Below are 20,150 nucleotides of genomic sequence, written 5' to 3' on the forward strand. Positions count from 1 at the left end.
GTGGTGGGAATCCCATTGTCTGAGGCACTTAAAACCAGACTCCATCCTAGAAAATTCAGGGAACATCTTTGTGTTGGTAGGGAACTGAACTGGATGGTCCAGTCTTAACACTTCATCCTATGAAAGTCTTCAAAGAGACTGAATCACAAACTGGGCTATGCTCCTTTACTTTGACAAGAGTATTGGGAATTTAAAATTAAATACTTCATGGTGCTGTGGCCTAGCCATGTAAAAGTCCTTAATGTGATACAAGGCTTCCCCGCAGCACTGGCTCAGCTGAGGAGAGGAAAGGCGAGGTTACATATAGACAACTTGGATCTGCAGGCTAGCAGAGGGAGGACTGGGGAAATTCTATTGCAGTTTCTATAGCAGAGTCCATCCTGGAAGATCCCAAAGAATTTACACCATTACTTCACACTCAGCTACCATAGGGCTGAAGGAAGACACCAAACCAGCACACACAGGGCATCTTGGGATGCCAGGACAAGCCCCTACTCTTACAGATCATGCCAAGATGCTCTCTAATAGTTACGTAATGCAGACAGAAGGCCGACTGAAAGTCCCCCACAGGTCTAGATCCTACAGGCTGATGATGTCCTTGAGGAAGGAACTGCCTGGCCCCTGCTGGAGCAAGGTCCCATACTGTCAACAGTCTGGATCCCTACCCCTATTTCGGAAGGGAGAAGCATGCAGCTGTCCTTGCTTGCATTAGAGAGAGACATAACTGGTTGAAATATTTCCATCTTTTAAATAGAAATGGCTTTTCAACAAAATGGGAACTTACACACACACACAAAATCCCACTTTTTAAAATTGTGGGGAAAAAAATTGGGTGAAGTGGGGGTATTCTCCTTCTGGAGAGCGTATGTGCAAGACAGCTTGCCAATCAGCTTTAAGGATAACCTTTTGATTCAAGGATTATAAACTCGAACAAGGAAGCGCTGGCAGCTTAGCCACTTGGCTATCCCTGTGGCAAGGTCACTGAGTGGATGGCCAGGAAGCTGATGTCTGTTCTCAGTGGATTTCAAAAGGCAGGAGTTCACGCGGTTGGTCAAAGTTGCTCTCTTGTCCTTGTTTATGCTAAGGGGTTTGCATGAGTGGCTTATTCATGCGGCACATCTGGCTTAATAATTGATTTGGAACATGGTACATTGTCTGAATTAATAACATCTTGCCTAGTACATTGTGCTTTAATGTATGTCAAGTCCAGCAGCCACTTGATTAAAGATCTTTCTCTGGGCTCATCTTGGCTCTCGCTAAAGCTTTCTAGCAACTCAGTGTTGTAACGATCAATGGAATATATGTAAAAATGTGTATGCAGAGCAAGCCACACGTGTTCCATGAAAAAGGTATATTACAGCCCACCTGCCTCTACCCATCCCAGCCATAGCCCTGCGTTCAGATGGCTTCCTGTAAATTCAGTGTGAGTTCTAGGCGGAGAATGCCAGTGTTTTTTCAGCCACATGATGTAGGTCAGAACCCTTTGCTGTTTTTGTAATCACAATCTCTGATGGCAGGGCATCTCTATTAACAGGTATCTCCTCTTCTCCCATAATCTGTTTGTCAAGGTCTATGCCAGCTAAGGACGCTCGAGCCCATGCACAGTGAATGCTAAGCAACCTCCCAGACCTGCTGGTACTGGAGCCCACAACCAGGTCCTTACAGCTGCAGCCTTTTTCCTTTTTTATTTATTTATTTTGTTAAGACCATGGAGCATTTCTTATCCTGTATGGATGTGCTTTTTGCCTGCTTGTCCAAGCAAGGGTCACCTTGTGTTTTCTGAAACCAACCCAAGCTGTCTCACTGCATTAAGGACAAGTGAAAACCAGTGAGACTTCATTTACTCCCAAAGTCTCTCTTATCTGAATCTATATCCTGCTGTGTAACTTGTCATTCTGAGTTCTGATTCTCCTGTGTGTGTGAGAGAGAGAGAGAAATGTATACATTTTACAGAAAAAGCAGAAGCAGACATTTGCAGGTGAGAAGTAACTTTTTGTTTCGCAAAGTCCCTTTTAACTGGAAGTACCCATCACTCTGCTTCCTCTAACAAACAACCCAATATGAACAAAAACCAAAGGGGTCTCTTGCCACTGTCTATTTATTCACTGGAATGTGTGGAAGATTTCTTAATGGCTGTTTTTTCAGACAGAACCTTGCTTTTGGTCCTTTTCGCCAACCCTGAGTGTTTAAAAAAAATCCTGGGTGAAATTCTGCCCTTGAGTCAGACTCTTAAAAATCATGATTTTTTTTTTTATGTTGAGTTATTTTTAGTTGCCTTCTTGTTTTTCCGCCATTAGGGCATTTTCTAACTTTTCTATACAACTGCAAGGGCTACAACTTAAATTTCATTTTTTTTTTAAAGTGAGATCCTGTGATCACAAGACTCCAGAAGCTGGGGCCAGATATCACAAGAGCTGGCATTACTGCAAGCTGCTTACATCTTGTTCATGCCAACTGGTCTCACTATCCTCTGTATCAGAGGGGTAGCCGTGTTAGTCTGAATCTGTAAAAAGCAACAGAGGGTTCTGTGGCACCTTTAAGACTAACAGAAGTATTGGGAGTATAAGCTTTCGTGGGTAAGAACTGAAGAAGTGAGGTTCTTACCCACGAAAGCTTATGCTCCCAATACTTCTGTTAGTCTTAAAGGTGCCACAGCACTCTCTGTTGCTTTTTACTGTCCTCTGTGGTGTTCCTAGTGAATGTAACATTAGAACAGGTGGTCTGATACCCGATTGGAAGCTGGATGGAGCCAGGCCTGAGACGTGGGAGCAAAACCTACAAACTTGCTAGGTTCTTTCTTCTTCATGACAAAATTTTAACACATCAAAATTCCTTTATCCCTGACCCAGATTCTAGGAGAACTTTTTTATGATTATTTCTTCAATCCATCCTTTGTGTTTAATCATTATTTAACAGTTAGAGTGTGATAGTGTCTATGGGTCTCAACCATGGGAGTACCTCACTGTGTAATAGAAACATACGATGAAAAACAGTCCCTGCTCCAAACAGCATACAATTGCGGTTTATATTTAATCTTAGCTAACGCTGAAATTCCTGGTCTGTGCCAAGTTGAGACTTTGTAGCCAGGATCAAATACAGTTCCTCCTGCTTTAAATGCACAAGCCCTTACCACCTGAGCTGAAGGAGAATCTCCATTAGCTCTTAGCACTATAGGGCCTATGACTGCATTCTACCCAGCATAAGGGCCGTGGCAGCAGTTCATTACAATATGTGCTTACATAGTATCTTTCTTCTGATATTTCCATATCTTTTGTAGCTCTTAATTAAACCTCACTTCATCCCTTTGAAGTCAGTAAGCAATGTGCTTATTGAGCGCTGTCTGTGTACTCAGGTGCGTACACGCGTAGAAGTTACTATGTCTTTGAAGAGCTCACAGTATTTACTGCCAACTGGATATGGCAAATACAATTCAGACATGTGATACATGGGCTGAAGATATCATTTCACAGGAGCGCATTAATTAATAGAAATGACCAAAAAATATGGGAAAGAAACTGGGAAAATCTCTACCTTTTTTGGTCAAAATTTGAACCAAACATTTTTGCGTCAAAATTCAGAAAATTTTGACCAGATACCAAATTGGAAGAGAAGCAGGGTGCATTATTGTGACTTTGGGGGGTGGAGGGGGGCAGGTGATACATTCATCCTTTTTTATATTTGAAATTTCAATGATAAAAAAGTTGAAAAATCAAAGTTTTAAAAATGTCAATAACTGAAATAAAAAAATTCATGGGTGGGATGGAGGTCCATGACTATGCCTTTGTGGAATAAATGAATTTCAGCAAGGAAAGGGAAGTCACACAAAGGACTTCTTGAATGAAAAAGTCATTAAGCAACAATCAATACCTATTAGATAGACCTTTTCATCAGTAGCTCTCAAAGCACTTTACAAAGGTGCAAAAAGAACAGGAGTACTTGTGGCACCTTAGAGACTAACAAATTTATTAGAGCATAAGCTTTCGTGGACTACAGCCCACTTCTTCGGATGCAAGTGGGCTGTAGTCCACGAAAGCTTATGCTCTAATAAATTTGTTAGTCTCTAAGGTGCCACAAGTACTCCTGTTCTTTTTGCGGATACAGACTAACACGGCTGCTACTCTGAAACTTTACAAAGGTGGTCAGTGTCATTATCCCCTTTTTACAGATTGGGAAACTGAGGCACGGGGCGGGGAAGTGGCTTGTCCAAGGGCACTCAGCTGGCCAGGGGCAAGTCAGGCAAAAGAATGCAGGAGTCCTGAGTCCATCCCACGCACTATCCCCTAGGCTGCACCAAGGGAGCCGCAGAGGTGAGATTAGAGCCCATGAGTCTTTGCCCCCCACTGCTCTACTTATAGGCTACACTGCCTCTCAGAGATGGAACTAGAACCCAGGAGTCCTGGCTCTCAGTCTGCAAAGTTTACTTCTGCACCACACATAGTGCTGGGTAAATGTCCTAAATGCAATCCTGTGTAGGCGCCGCTCTTTTCCTAAAAAAAAAGGGCATTGATCCAACAGTAGAGAGAGAGGGAGAAGTAGCTTTACAAAAAGCACAGCGTGTCCCTTTAAGACTAGAGAGTGGTCACGCGTCTCCTCCCTAAAGACTACACTTCCCACCAGCCCCTGCGCCCACAGACTCCCCTCTCTGTCTCACTTTTCCCCGAGGTGCCTGATGGGTAATGCAGTTTTCTGGGTGGGGCTGGGCTAGTGCAGCCACCTGACCTTCTCACATGACAGCAGCTGGCAAAGGGGCTGGTGGCTGTTGAAGGAGGAGCGGCTTCTGCTCTGCCCCACTAGGCGGAAGCAGGGCTCGGTCTTTACCTCCATCATCCTTAGTAGTAAGCAGGGGAAACAACCATTGCGTAGTGCGGGGAAGCTTTCCCCCCAACCTGTGTGATGAGTGTGGCAGGGCTCAGCTGTCCCTCCAGTGCAATTGCATGAAGACTGAAATTCCAGGAAACGTTCTGGGTTTGGCTGTTGATTTATCTTATGTTATCCTCCTTCATCCTGTGGATAATTCTTCTTTGGGACTAGTTATTTTTTAACTTGCTTTCCCTGCAAACCAAACAGAGGGGCGTGCGTCTGCAAGAGGGAGCAGAAGTTATTAAGAAGCTAGATCTGTCTTTCTGAGTGAGCGGTACAGAGAAGGCTATATCTGCAGGAGGAAGCAGAAAGTTATGTACTGTAGCTAGGTAATGGTGTGCCCCTCTCTCTAAGTGAAGGGCATTCTGTACAAAACACTGCATCTCCAGGGAAAAGCAGAAAGTTATACAGAAACTAGACCACTCTGTCTGCGTGTGTTGTGCAGAGCAGATCATGGCTGTGAGAGGGGAAATAAGTATTTACAAACTTCGGCTAGCACATGCATGTTCACTTCTGTAAAAGTTTTCCACATGAAAAAGTGGTTTTTGGTTCCCCCATCTCCCTTGGGTTATGTGTGCTCAGATTAGACTAAAGATGCTTGAATAATAAAGAGAGGGTGGTTGTGTTTGCTTGGTATAAAAATGGGGCATAATGACCATATGTTTAAAGTTCTCATTATTGGAGATGCCACGGTTGGGAAGACGTCGCTGGTCCAGCGATATGCCAACGACAGCTTCAACAAGCACTACAAATCCACCGTGGGAGGTGAGTGATTATCAAAAGAGAGCTGCCTGCAGCGATCTATTTGTAAGGGGGGAAATCAGCAAAACTGTCCAATACTCCTCCACTCTGTTCTAAACTATATGTGGAATATTTTCCTGGCTTGGGATGTATATTTCCCTCTCCTCTTGCTATATATTTCTGTGGATTGCATTGTCATTTGCTAAATTATAATGTTTGTGCACTGCTTTGAAGATTGGAAGCACTGTGCCACTGTGAAGTATTATTAAGCTTATTACAACATGCTGGTTTGTAGTTAGAAGCCATTTGTGTGACTTCTAGGGCTTCCATTGCCTTCCCGTCAATAGTGTCTTACTGGGGCAAATTCTGCAGTATATATGCAGGCAAAACTCCTATTGATGTCAGTGAGAGTTTGACCTGAGCAAGAGCTGCAGGATTTGATCCCCAGAAAGATGGTAGTGGGCAGTAGCTATCAGAAAGGAAAATACCTTGGACATCTTTTACCACTGCATATTTGTCAACAAGGATTTTTGTCAACAGGGTGAGCTGTCTCCTTCGTGAGAAGGCAAGGAGTTTTAATGGATTGTTTTAATGAAGGATTGATGTGTGGAAGGAATTACTGTTGGCATAAAGGGGGAAATTAGGATGGTTGCATCTTAGCACTTACTATATGAGTGGACCACTGCAGCCTAGTGTTGCTGTGTGCCATTAAATAGCTGTTGTGTTCCATGTTCCACCCCAGAAATGCCAACGTTTCAGTGCTGGTTGAAGAGATCACTGTATATAGTTTGTGGTCTGCATTTTCAAAAGAGATTTGTGGTGCAAAGAAGCCAGATTTTTAGAGGGTGGATGCCTGGGACTTTCTGAAAATTAGGTCCTTTTATATTGGGCTCCCAGAATCACTAGTCACTCTTGAAAATGTAGGCCATAACTTACCTTGTGTTTGTAAAGTGCTCTGGGGTCATTTTAAGTTGAAAGCTGTTGTAGAAATGTACTGTATTCTTATTTATTGAGGGTCCTTTGCTCACAGGCAGAGATGTGAAATTTGTTTCTCCTATACCCCCCAGCAGTAAAAACCTGAAGTAACTCAATAAAAAGGGCAGTTTTCAGCCTGCAAGTATAATATTTTGCATTTCCTGCAGCATCTTACAACTAAGGACCTCAGGTTGCTTTACACCTGTTATTTAATTAGGCCTCTGTTGACAAATGGGCTAGTAATTTTTCTGATCCTACAGGAAAGGATTTGGGTAGCCTGACTCTAGCCACTTGAGCCAAACACATCCTGATGAGTTCTAACTCTGAGGCCTCTGATCATTACAAACTGCCCAATGAAAACCTGAAGCCAACTTCTCTTTAAGGCTCTCCCTATGCTGGGAGCACCAGCTATGGTTGGTTATCAGGTACGGGAACTGCTTTGGAATACATTTTCCAAGGTGCCGCTAATCACCGTGGTCTTGTTGCCCGTGGTGGAAAGGAATATTGTTTAAATGGCCACCCTAGCAGCATTGCAGCTATAAATAAACCTGCAACCGAGTGTATGTTACAACTTCTTAACACTGCTAGATAACAGTTTGAGGTCCTTTCTCCACTGTAGAATCAGCTGTGTTGGAGGACCTGGTGACAGCACCTTAGTCCCATGACATGGGACATGCTTGGCCTTGGCCTTGTTCCCTATTTTATAACATAGTTGAAGCCACTCTAGCAGAAACTAAATTTCTGTGTGCAATGAAACCATGCTAGTTATGGCCGTGTTGGAAGCAAACCGGGATAGACAGACAGCTCCCACGTAGGCAGGATCGCAATAGTCTTTCATCCTGAATTCCTCAGAGGAGAGATTTTGAATGAGCAGAAGGTTAGCAGGGTTGGGGAACACAGTTAAGAGTGTTTGATACTTAAAGGCTAAGCGGGCCCTTGAATTTTTAGTGATGGTAGGGTCTGTTAATTAACTCCGTTGTAAAGTCTGGTGTAGCCGCAACCCAAATATTTGTTCTGTGATGCAAATGTCTGTGTCCTGTTTATGCTAGAATTTAAGGCTGTGTTATGTAACATTGTTAAATCACTATTAAACATTTAAGTATAGACTTAACGCTAAAATGGAAGTGTGTGTTAATTGTCTTAGGGACAAGCGCATCATAACAGACTCACAACACAGTTGACTTTTGCATACAGGACCTTAATGGTGTGTGGAAACAATCCTGTGTTTGAAAACATTGTCCAGCCCAGCTATCAACGCTAACATAGCAGGGTTGAATAACAGGCCAAGTGCAGGAGGCACTAAGGCTCAATCCAAACGGTGTCCGAGTGGGACAGGATAATAGAGGCCAGTGTTGGTGCTTTTCCTCTTTTTTTCAAAGCATATGCTTACTTTAATCTCTCTGCTGGAGAATCCAAGATGAAGAACTAGGTCAGAGGTTCTCAAACTGGGGGCCTGCACCCCACTGAGACAGTGATGTACAAAGTGCCTGGATTTGGCCTTGCAAAACGTGCACTTACACACAGCTTTGATCATTTGCAGCAGCAGGGGTGATGCATTCTCTCTCTGTCCTCAATCGTTAGAAAATAAATCTTTAGCTTCAGAAAGTTTCAGAACCACTGAACTAGATATTGGCTCAACTGGACAGCCTTCCTTTGGATTGCAGCCTATCCGATTTGTGTCACTCCTGAAAAATGTAGGTCAGGTGTCTGTATTTATGCTCGCTGGGCACTTGAGATTGATTTGGTTTGGAGTGGGGAGGTTGTGTGTGTGAAAGGAAAAACTGCTCCCCAAATAACACACCTGAATTGTTTCAGGCAGCACAAAATGGAGACCAGTAAAAACAAAACAAAAAACATTGGCTAATTTTGTAAATTCTTGGGCATTTATGAAGAACCAAGGCTAACTTCTGACAGATGGCAGTGCTTATTTTTAATGTTGATACATTTTGCTTTATTAAAAAATTACTCAACATAGCTGTTTAATTGCCATTTTCTTCCGTTTTGATCTAGGATCAGTCAGTTTTTAAAAAAAGCAAGATTAGCAAGGCTGACCTTTCATTTTAAACTATCCCCATTGTGTATATAGGCCTCTAATCAAAATGATCTGATTAGTCCTGCTTGCCATTGAAACTGAGTATCAAGGGCACAAAATGTGCAATCCAAATACACTTGACTGAAATGAAAAGTAAATCCGGATGATTGGGGGAGGGGAGGTCTCCTGTAAAGCTCTCTGTGTAATAAGATTACCTGTATTATTATTATTTTTTTTAGTTTACATTGTTATTTCTCAAGATCAGGTGCTGGAGAGGGCTTATTCTTCAGAACTCTCCCTGGGAATTGAATCTTCCTTTGATGATCTCATTTATTATTTCCTCTACTGTAGCACCTAAGAACCCTAGCCAGGACCCTGTTGTGCGAGGCACTGTACAAACAGAACAAAAAGGCTCTCTCTGCCCCAAAAGACTCAAGCCACGGTGCTTGCCCACATTGCTAGTTGAGCATAAGACTTACAAGTGGGATTTTGAGTCCCATTCTGCAAATCAAAAGCTTTGGGTGGGATTTTCACAAAGGTTAGTGGTGGCCCGAATACTGATCCCGTTGAAGTCCGTGCTGGCTTTGGTGGGAGCAGAGTTAGTCCAACAGCGAGCTAATCCCACCTTGCTTGCCTCTTTCCTAAAGGACAGCATGGCTGCATGCCACAGTTTGGAGCCATATCTTGCACCAGATCAGCCCCAGCAGTGCTAGCATTGGGTTATCTAACCCTGCTCAAAGTGGCTATAAACAACATGGCAGTGACAATCCCAATGCCTTTTCTATGCTAGTGCTCCTGCTGCAGCTAGTGCTGGTGGAGCTGCAATGGCAGGAGACTTCTCACAAAATGCTGATGTAGGCAAAGCTATAGCTTGCATGATGCAGAAGGAGCAGGATGGACATGGGGTTGGCTGTGCCCTGGGAAAGAGTAAATAACAGCAGGGTTTAGAAGGAGAAAAGCCGTGTGGCATTCATGTTACAGTCCACTACAAATTGCCATTGCTAGTAAAGCATCCATCAGTTGTAAAGCAAGATGCCTGTAACCACTGAAAGAAATGCCTTGGGGAAACGCACAATGGTTTTACATAATCCCTAATCAGATTTCCTCTCTCTCGCAGTGGATTTTGCTCTGAAAGTGGTTCAGTGGTCAGAGTCCGAGACGGTGCGACTTCAGCTATGGGACATCGCAGGTGAGCTCATATAAGCCTCTGGAATCAGTAGAGGACAGAGTTTCCAAGTGTCCAACTTGTTTGACTTTTTTTTCTTCTTCAGCGAAAGACCCTTAAAAAACTCAACGACTTTATTTTGGGTTGGAAAAAACAAAGGTTCTGTTTTGTGGTGTACAGTTTTTATTTTTATTTTTTTCCAATGGTGATTAAACGTTGAATCATGTGGCTAGTCTAGAGAGAACACAGCAGCATAGATTGATAAATTCCACAGCACGCTTTCCACTATTTCAAAGGAACACAGACTGAATGGGGAGAGAGGGAAGGTGATGGGTATCTGGATGGAACGTTTTTCACCTCTCTAGATCCCCTGTCTGAATACAGCACGGGCTGGTTGCCATGAGTAGAGTGCTGTTCTCCTCGCCCTCAGTGCTAAATCAGGAGTAACTCCCACTGCTATGAGAAAAAAATTGGGCCCTGAAAGTTACCATCTGACAGCTGTTTGGTGGCCTGTGTGAAAAGAGTAGTGATTTCCTAGAGAATAAGTGTCCATATCAGAGACAGCAATCAAGTGGTCATGGAGACAGGATTCCCCTACAGGCCCTGGAGTTGGTGGGTCTGAGTTGGGGTGAGGCACATTGTTTGGGAGACAATGGGATGGAGAAAACTTTCATTGCAGCTGCCACTGTAGAGAACCAGAAGAACTCAGCTTCCAGCTTTATCAAAGTTTAGCAGCAAAAAAGAAAGGAGACAGAGCAGTGTCGGGGGGGGGGGGGGGAGGGAAGGGCAGGGTAGGGGGTTGGAGCATGTAATTGTGGAACTGGGTGACTGGTGTGGCTAGCTGTGGCTTTATCCTGTTCCAGTATTTCCGGGGTGTGTGTGTGAGTGTCACAGGCATCAATCTAATAATTAAAAAAGGAGAAGTTGTTCCAATTGCAGCAGCATGCAGATGTCAGCTGAAAACCCAATAGGCCATTTATGGTTTGTGGGACTAATGGCTGCTGCATTGTTGTTTAACCCCCAGCAATGTGCTCAGGGCTGTACAAGACTCTCGGATATTGCCAGTTCCTGCCCTGCTGTGCTTACAGTCTAAAAGGCACACAGAGAAAATAGCAGTTGGGCAGTAAGTAGAGAATGTGGTATTGCTGACCCCCTGCCAGCATACGAGCCTGTAAGTGCTTCCAAACCTACAGTGCTGTGTTGTTACAATGCAATCATCATCCACCCCATGGTAGATAAGGGTTTGTCTGTGTAGATTTGACCAAGTCCCATTTCAGTTGTGTTAGTGACGCATGTAACAGAAATGTTTCCTAGTTTGGTCCTGTCTACAGGGCGAGGCACTGCTTAAACACAAAGGCTACCTAGAGGGCTCAGAGCGATGCAGCTGGACCAGTGCAGCTGCGCTGCTGTCCACTCTGTAGTGGAGCCGCTCTAAGCCGATGGGAGAGCTCTCTTGTCGACTTAATTAATCCACCCCCAATTGGTGGTAGCTATGGTCAGCGGGAGAAGCTCTCCTGCTGACATAGCATGGTCCACGCCGGCACTTAAGTCGGAGTAAGTTATGTTGCTAAGGGGATGGCTCATTCACACCCCTGAGCGACATAAATTACATTGATGTAAGTGGTATTATAGACATAGCTACAGTTGTTTTGGTAGCATAGTAAGGCCCAAAGGGCTTGTTCACCCTGTGGTTAAAACTGTACTGCACAAGCTGCATAGTTACCAGGGTCCTAGCAGTTCCTCTAACATGGATAGGTTATTTTCTGAGAACAGTGTTCATAACGTTACAAGATGTTTACAGCACGTAGCCCGTAGCACTGTCGTGCTAGCACATACTTCGGAAAAAATCCCTGTGAAGACTGATCGGGGAAAATTTGACTCGAACCCTCCGAACAGCTGTGTTTAGACAAAGTATTGCTGCTGTTAGCCAGGCTTGACCGTGGATGAGGTCAAGCTGCAGGTGGGAAATGAGACGGGCTTAAATGGCCACGAAAATGACAGTGAGAGGAACGTGGTTGGAAAACAGAGGCTTGGGAGATGTGTGACTTGAGCACATTTGTGAGGGGGAGTCAGGAACTTCTAAGATTTAATATCAGCTGTGCCACTGAATTGCTTGGGCAAGATATTTATCTTCTCTGTGCCTCAATTTCCTCATCTCTAAAATGGGGATAGTGGCCCTTCCTTCTTCAGAGGGGCACTTGGAGGCACAGTGTGTGGTGGCTGGCCCTAGCTGGCTGCAACTGGGGCAAATCCTCGCCATGGACCAATCCAAAAAGACGATCTTTAAAAAACATCTTTCCCTTCTTCTTTTCCTCCCCGCCCCCGCAGGGCAGGAACGCTTCACATCCATGACCCGGCTGTACTACAGAGAGGCATCGGCCTGCATTATCATGTTTGATGTCACTAACTTCAGCACGTTCAGCAACAGCCAGAGGTGGAAGCAGGATTTGGACAGCAAGCTCACGCTGCCAGATGGAAGCCCGGTGCCCTGCTTGCTGCTGGCTAATAAGGTGAGCAAGTCTAGATGGACCTCAGGTGCATGTGTGTTTGGGGAAAGGGGGTTTAAACTGAAGGGAGGAAGATCGCCTTCTCCACTAGACTTCGTCAGAGCTGTTACGTATTTTGTCTCGCTAATCCCTTCCCTGATCGTTCACCTTTATCTGGCAAGGGTCTTGGGATTAAAATGCTGAGCTAGGACAGTGCTGCTCCTTACATGGTATTATTTTGACTTAGCTTGTAAAGGTTTGAGGGAAGCGGATCAGTTCAGGAGACCTGGTGGTTCCTTGGCTGGGCAGACGTTCGGACAATACTGGCTCCTAGGGTATGTCTGTACTGCCCAGGAAGGTGTGATTATAACAAGGGCATTTAATCTAGCTAGTGCAGCTAACAGGAGCAGTGAAGACGCAGTGGCACTGGCTAGCAACCAGAGTACATACGTAGGGTTCCCAGCTGCCTCGTATGCTGGTTAGTTGCCCACGCTAACACCCATCCCACTGCATCTTCTCTACTAGTGTTCAGTGCAAGCTAAATCAAAGCTAGTATGGGTATACCGGCCTGCACTACAACCACCCCTTCACTTGCAATGTAGACATACCTCTAGATTGAAATTTGCATCATTATTTTTTCTCTGAGAAAACTGATCCCAGGAACAATTTGGGTATAGGGAAGAGTGAAGAGAAAGTGAGGCCCAGCTGGGAGTTTCTTCAATTTCCTCCCAAACCACTTGTATTTAGGCGGGTGTTAGATAAGCTTGTGAGGTGGAAATCATCCAGACAGATTGGTTAGTCGTGCATGAGCTCCTCCCCCTCCTTTCCCCCCCCCCCCCAATGTGTGTGTGGGATCAGCCTCTGCATAGCTAGATTTCCTTCCTCTGGTCTGATTTGTGACTGGCTCCCCTGTTAGCATTTCTAACTTCCACTTTGTTTACAACTTATTTAAAACATTGAGTCTGACACAAGCAGAGTGATTTTTTTTCTAGCCTGGGCTAAACACTGGAGAATGTGTTTGAGGAGAAAAGCCTGCATTGACAGGAAGGATGGATTGAATGGGATCTAATAGACCCCCTTCTCCTTGGGGTTTATACTGCCATCCATCACCGCAGTATCTGAGCACCTTCCACACCTGTTTTCCATGATTCTCCTTGTGGAATTGGTGAGTCAGCAAAATGGTTCAGCGAAGATTGGTCAGAAGAGAGGGATTGTTATGTCCTTTTGTGAGCAGATTTTCAGATCACACCCATGCTGGGGGGTTGAACTGTTTCCAAACCCATCTTGAAAAGCACTTTTAACCACTTCAATATGGTTGGGCTGTCCATTGTGGATGGAGCCATACCATGTTTAGACGGGGCTCTAGCCTCACTTGCTGCTTAGGCTACAATGTGATTTATAAACTGAGCTTAAAAAGGGTCTCGTTGGCCAAATTCTGTGTTGAAACAGAATCAGTCGGGCTTAATAAAACCCTCTGAGGCTGGTTAGCCTATGTCAGTGCCAGCCTTGTGTAGATGGAGCTTTGGCCGATGCCCAATATTCTGAGTTGCTTCCTCATCTTCCACTGAAGTGTGGTTTGCTGTGCGCTGTCAGGTGGCTGCCCATGTCTTGCCCCACAGGCAGCACCAGTTCAGATTGCCAGGTATCGCTTTCAGAACCGGCAGCAGAGAGCTCTCCCACGAGGGCTCCTTCTCTGGAATCTACTCCCTCTGCTGCGCGATCAGAGCCAGCGCATGGTGGCTTTCAGAGGGTTGCAAAGCTTTTCTGGCCACACAGATCTTTAATTTGCACCAGGTTAGGACAAACATGTATGGCGGGGCAGGGAAAGGGTTAGTATTCTAATGAGGTCACCTATATGGGTGAACTGATACTTCCCTTGCTGAGAGAGATGCCATCTGTTTATTGGTGAACAGTGTCAGGCTTCATTGTTCAAATTGCTTGCTGCTCTGTTAAATGATTTATTTCTCTTGTATTAAAACAAAAAAAACAATATTCTGTGGTGACAGGGGTGCTATCAGCTCCGTGGCCCCTTCAAGGTCCAGATTGGAGAGGCTTGTCTAGTTTGAGTGATAAGGTCTAAAATTCAAGATTAGCCAAGAGCTGGCTATCAAAGGCATGATAAAGGGGACAGCATGTTATCCAGTCATTCTCCTTCTCATTGGGGAGAACACTGACAGCAGAGTTTAAAGAACGCAGGCTCTGTCACTAAGGAAATCTGTGCCAGTGCAAACCCCTAATGGAGATGCACTGCACCTTATTTCTCTATGTTAGCATCAGTGTAACAGCATAAGTGTGGTTAGGTTGATGTGAATTTTCTTGATGTAGACAGAGTGTTTCCTAGCCTGGATGAGGGAGAACATTTCTCTGCCCCACTGCTTGCTGTCTCACTCTGGAGGGATCTCCAGCACATGCATGCTTGTGTCAGATTACTCTCAAACCAGATAAACATACTGGCAATTACATCATCCCACTAGGAACCCCTATCCGATCATGCTCTCAAGTATGGGAAGGGCTGGCACGCCACGGTGTCTTAACATCAGCAAGTTGGGATGGGTGAAGGAAGGCTGCTCCTTTTGTTTAAAATAAATAAATAAAACGACTCCTTTTAAAGCGACCGACTCTTGTTTTACAGTGCGACCTTTCCTCATGGGCAGTGACCAGGGAAGAGATTGATCGGTTCAGCAAAGGGAACGGTTTCTCTGGCTGGACTGAAACATCTGTCAAGGAAAACAAGAATATTAACGAGTCTATGAGGTAGGTCTGATGGCTTCTCAGAGTGCCTCTAAAGCAGGGATACTCAGATTGAGGCTCAGAAGCCGCAAGTCGCTCTTTAATGTCTCTCCTGCAGCTCCTTGCTGCACATGATATTAAAGCACCGTATGATTTTAATTATTAACCAATCAGGATGCTTTTACGATGTTATTAACCAATTGTTGTTGATAACATAATAGTTGGTCAGTCATTTTGCTCTCTCTCTATAAAAAATAGTAAATGAAACAATGAATTCACACGATTGTGGCTTTTTGGGGTAATGTTGATCACTAATTTGGCTCCTGAACCACTGAGGTCTGAGAATCGCTGCTCTAAAGGGTTAACCTCTTAAGGAACTGAGCACACTGTTGGCATTTACCATAGAGCAGTAATAATGTGCAAGTCAGTCTGAAGGGAAACTGCAGCCGGAAAGGTCAGAAGTTATCCTGCCCATGTTTAAGCTGTGACAGGCATTGGGAAATACAGGGTTTAACAAAATACAGCAGATATTTTTTATCTGCCGGTCTCTATTGGGAGAATAGGAGCGGGGTGTAAGAGACTGGAGATCTGTTTGTAACATAGTCATCCTTCAGTGGAGTTATCCCAGCAGAGAACTTGGCCCTTCTACTTTTCCTAGGGCTTATGAAAAGGTGTTGGATTCTCATTCCTGGGCACCGAAGCTCTCTGCTCATATAATGGCTATGGCAGGAAAACGCAGACTTCCCCATCCAAGCCTGCTGCTGTGCCTTGATCCGGAACAGGAGGGGCTCACCTCCAGAGATGGGGAGGGTACTTCAGTCTCCATGGTTCATTCAGTCTCTGGCCTCTCTAGTGATGCTGCCAGCATATCAGCCAGCTAGTGTCCCTCATAGTGCTGTTTGTGCTGGGAACGCTTGCCCCAGGGAACTGGATTAAGAGCTCTAATTTGTATTACCTAGTATTGTCCCCTTAAGTCTACAGCAGCCAGCTCTGTCCTGGTGGGTGATGGTTCTCCCACAGGTGTGGTGGCTATATCCAGTTGTGTACCAGACTGTAGGGGTGTAGTCTCTTGCTGCTTGTTACAACATGTGTGTTGTTTCCTAGAGTCCTTATTGAAAAGATGATGGCGTCGTCCATGGGTGATGGAGACCTCTCTGTTTCTGGCCGCGGGGATTATATTAACATAAAAGATGCTTCCCCACCTGGCTGGGGATGCTGTTAGCTATGCTTACTTCTCCGTCTGCATCAGAGCAAAAGGGAATGTCTTTTTCACTGATATTGGCTTTATTAAGTGATGAATTGTCTCCTGTTCAGCACACACTGACTCTCAGTAAAGCATTGCTGTCAATGACTGTGGGAGAATTCCTCTTTATTCCAACACCGTGGCCACCTAAAGCTATCTGCTGCTCTTATCGTTTGGTTCAGCTGCATGGTTTGGGTTAACACCTCTGAAGTAAGAGCGCTCCACTTACTTCTATAACAAGTGACTGGACTTGAGGGGGAAAGGTAATATTTCAATATATACCACTAACTCCCAGCTACACATAGAGGAATTGTTCCAGAAGGAACGGTTACAGTGACCTTCTTTGTTCTGAAAGTGAAGATCTGGCGGTTTGCGTGTGTCTCCTGATTCCTGACCTGGCGTTACAGTAACTCCTCGTTATTTCACACTCTGGATCTGTGTATGACTAATTTATCTGTTGTGGAAATGCCCAGGACTCTTTGTCAGCTGTGACAATCACCCTTGGGTTGAAAGAGGACACTTGCGGGTAGCCAAAATACCTATTAGCAACCACTGTGGTGTTGCCTGATCTGCAAAGTGGATTGGTGTGAATTTGGGAGATTCTATAGCACAGCTTTCATGTGTGTACATTGATTGCAGTGCTTAGTTTGTCCCTGCCTTCTGCTCTGTCTCAAGAATTGTCCAGTTGCCTTTTGCCAGTTATCCCTTTTTGTCCCTCTACCCCGTACCTATAACTCTTTTGATGCCACTTTATTAGGGCATCCAGCGGTGAATGAGAAAAAGGTTGTAAACCCTCTTGTGTTGTAGAACAACAGTACTCTTTGCTTTTATAGCACCTTCCATTCTGTGATCTCAAATAGCTTTACAAATGCTGATGAATTACTTCCTTGCAACCATTCTGCAGTGGTGAGTAAAGTCTTTGGTGGAAGTCATGGTGTGGCTGACTGAAAGCCCAACTGCTGCTTTTAGTGATCCTAGGAAAAGCAAAGAAAGGGACTTAACAGGTCAGAAGGAAATAATGGCGAAAACTCCTCTTTGCCCTTTTGATGCCTGTTACTCTCCCTGCATATTCTACATGTGATCATGGCTGCTGACTGACTTGTGGGGGAAAAAAAAAAAAATTCAGATTGTTTCATAAAAGCACATGTTTGGCAGTTTTCAATAAAGGAGTTAATATGGATCTCAGCCCAGTAAAGCAGTGGTTACATGGAGTGGGATGAATTGATGGAGTGGGTTTTTAATCCTAACTTCAAATAAGGGCAAAATGAATCCTCTGAAACAGGGGTGGCATTTTTCTGTGGCAGATTCAATAAGAAGACTGGGGGAAGGATATTAAAGGGCTACTGTCAAATAAGAGAGTGATCTGAACACAGGACTGTCAGCCAGGAACATATGGGATCTATTGCTTGCTATGGGAGTGTTCTTTTCTGTGGCCTTTAGTAAACTACTTCACCCTTCATTTTATATATAAAAATGGGACTCATTATCCTACTACCACAAAGAGCTGAAGATTAATGAATGCTTGTAATGTACTTTGGACTTTAAAAGTTCTATATAAATGATGAGTGATAAGAAATTTAGGCCCAGCATTTTGTTAAAGGATAAAATCCATATGAGAATAGGACACAAGCAAAATTCAAGGCTTTTGTTGTGTTAAATGCATTTAAATATTCCATCACTGTGCAGTCAGGATTCACAGTGAACCCAAACTGTGCAGAAGGTATGTGAAAACTGGAAAGAGGAAATAACCAGCAAAGAAGTGGAACTGACCAGTTTAATTTTATTGTCCAAACAAAGTATAATATTAAAAAGAGGAGGGGGATAGCTCAGTGGTTTAAGCATTGGCCTGCTAAATCCAGGGTTGTGAGTTCAATCCTTGTGGGGGCCGCTTAGGGATCTGGGGCAAAATCAGTACTTGGTCCTGCTAGTGAAGGCAGGGGGCTGGACTCAATGACCTTCCAGTTCTAAGAGATAGGTCTATCTCCATATACTATTTTTTTAAGTAAACAGCCTAAAATATAAGTAAATTGGATTTTAAAAATCCTATTTCTATTTTTAGAAGATTAAATAGGAAAAGTAAAAGGTCTTGTTTTTAAAAGGGTTGATCTTGACAGCATTCCTCTGATGATCATAATTAATAATACCTAGCACTCAGCATCCATAGATCTCAAAGTGCTTTACTAGGGAGGTCACTATTAACATTCCTATTTTACAGATGGGAAACTGATGCACAGGAAAGGAAGTGACTTGCCCATAATGGCACCGTAAGCTAATAGCAGAGCCAGGAATTGAACCCAGTTCTCCTGAGTTAAGTCCAGTGCCCTATCCAGTAGGCTACATTGCCTGGAGGAATAGATTTCATCACTTGTGGTGATGCGCTTTAACCTGATATTCAGCAGCAGCTCTACAGTGCCTGGGCCTCTTCATTTTGCATAAGTAACTGCCTCTCAAAAATAAGCAAAAAGCTTGAAATCCTTTAAAGGTTTCTCATATGCAAGACATAAAGATCTGCCCAAGAGCCATGGAATGTTGGTATGTGCACAGGTTTGTGTTTTTGTTTTCACACATTTCACACACTGTTTGGTAACTGCTCAATAGGCGCAATAGAAAAAATAAGTGTCAAAAATCAACCCAGTGCAACAAAGAATGGTCTTTGCTTGAGAACTGTTTAAAAACTCAGCCAAACAGGAAAACAATCTGACTGTGCAAATGTGTGTTTTCAGAGCTGCCTCTCTGACACACAAGGCACTGAAAACAAAAAAGCAAGCTTGTTGTTAACCTCAGTTTAGTTCTTCTGCAAAACAAACTCGGGTTCAAAGGCCCCATCTAAACTCAGGCTGTGCTATGTTAGGCAATCAGTCTTAAACAATGCTTTGTGCAACTGTTTCTGCTAATGTGATTGTCCCGTCCATGGTGGTTGGGATACTTTAGCTTAAGTTTGTTGGGTGTTTTAATGTGAGAACAAAGTTTCTAAAAAAAAAAAAATAATAATAATAATAATTAACTAAGTTATGCCCCATCTATGCAGGCTTGTATAGCTGTTCAGGCAGAAATATGGTAGGAAACTGTTTTTAAGCAAAGAGACTGGATTTTCATCTCATCGGTGCTTATTACAACTTTGTACTCTTTTTGCATGATTCTGTGCCAACTGACCTCTCTCTCTTTCCCCCACATTATTGCTTAATGTCAGAGATCTTTGGTCGGTAGCCATGGGACTCAGATTATGTTAGATTTAGTTACACATTTTGTAAATTGTGAAACTTGGATTACTACAAATCTACCAATAACTAGAAAATTTTACTGCAGTAAAACTTCCAGATGATGAGTACAGAATACAATTCAAAGGGCCAGTCAACCATATAAAAACTCTTGAGGTCTTTTGTTTTGTTTTTGTTTTTTTGTTGAAACTATTTGCTGTTATGCATAGTCTTGCAAGGATTTTTTTTTTATAGACAAGATTCTGGTTAGTGTTTCTTAAGTTACAGTATTACTTTGTTTATATAAAAAGGAAAAAGCTGGTGATTTCTTCTGTAACAATCAGTAACCAAGGCAGTATCACAAACATTGAAACAAATTTGTAATAAAAATTCTGACTTTTTTACTCTTGCTTATTTAGTAGTTATTGGTTTCCTGTCTAAACAGTCCTAACGGCAGATGAGTTCACAAGTCCAAAACAAAAATATTTCACTGTCAACAACCGTATTAGTAAAGATAATTGTGTGTGTGAACATTGAACTGTTCCCTCTCTGCTCCAAAAATAAAGTTTCTGTCCTACAATGCCAGCAACACAAATCGGTCAGTTTCATGTAAATACACTGCTGTTGTGATATTGTGTTAAGGGTTATATTTGCTGTTAAAGTTGTTGACTCTTATGAATCCAGAGATTTAAATTTTCATGGACCTCTCTGAGGTTGTGTC

At 43.6% G+C, this 20,150-nt stretch overlaps 1 protein-coding gene across 1 annotated transcript; it reads left to right on the forward strand.

Annotated features, from left to right (window-relative positions):
* Positions 1-4,774: 4,774 nt before the first annotated feature.
* Positions 4,775-19,833, forward strand: RAB29 (RAB29, member RAS oncogene family). The gene is made up of 5 exons (XM_054026363.1): positions 4,775-5,625; positions 9,726-9,797; positions 12,102-12,283; positions 14,892-15,013; positions 16,094-19,833. Exons 1-5 carry the CDS (start codon positions 5,502-5,504, stop codon positions 16,209-16,211), a joined length of 618 nt encoding a protein of 205 aa, XP_053882338.1. The 5' UTR covers positions 4,775-5,501; the 3' UTR covers positions 16,212-19,833.
* The last annotated feature ends 317 nt before the right edge of the window (positions 19,834-20,150 follow it).

This window comes from Malaclemys terrapin, chromosome 4, assembly GCF_027887155.1.
Source record: "Malaclemys terrapin pileata isolate rMalTer1 chromosome 4, rMalTer1.hap1, whole genome shotgun sequence".
NCBI classification, from domain to species: Eukaryota; Metazoa; Chordata; order Testudines; family Emydidae; genus Malaclemys; species Malaclemys terrapin.

Excerpts from the sequence above, each read along its gene's own strand:
- RAB29 (XM_054026363.1), top strand. The coding sequence starts at position 5,502 with ATGGGGCATAATGACCATATGTTTAAAGTTCTCATTATTGGAGATGCC. Across the intron at positions 5,626-9,725 it reads CTACAAATCCACCGTGGGAG|TGGATTTTGCTCTGAAAGTG; the intron begins GTGAGTGATTAT and ends TCTCTCTCGCAG. Across the intron at positions 12,284-14,891 it reads GCTTGCTGCTGGCTAATAAG|TGCGACCTTTCCTCATGGGC; the intron begins GTGAGCAAGTCT and ends CTTGTTTTACAG.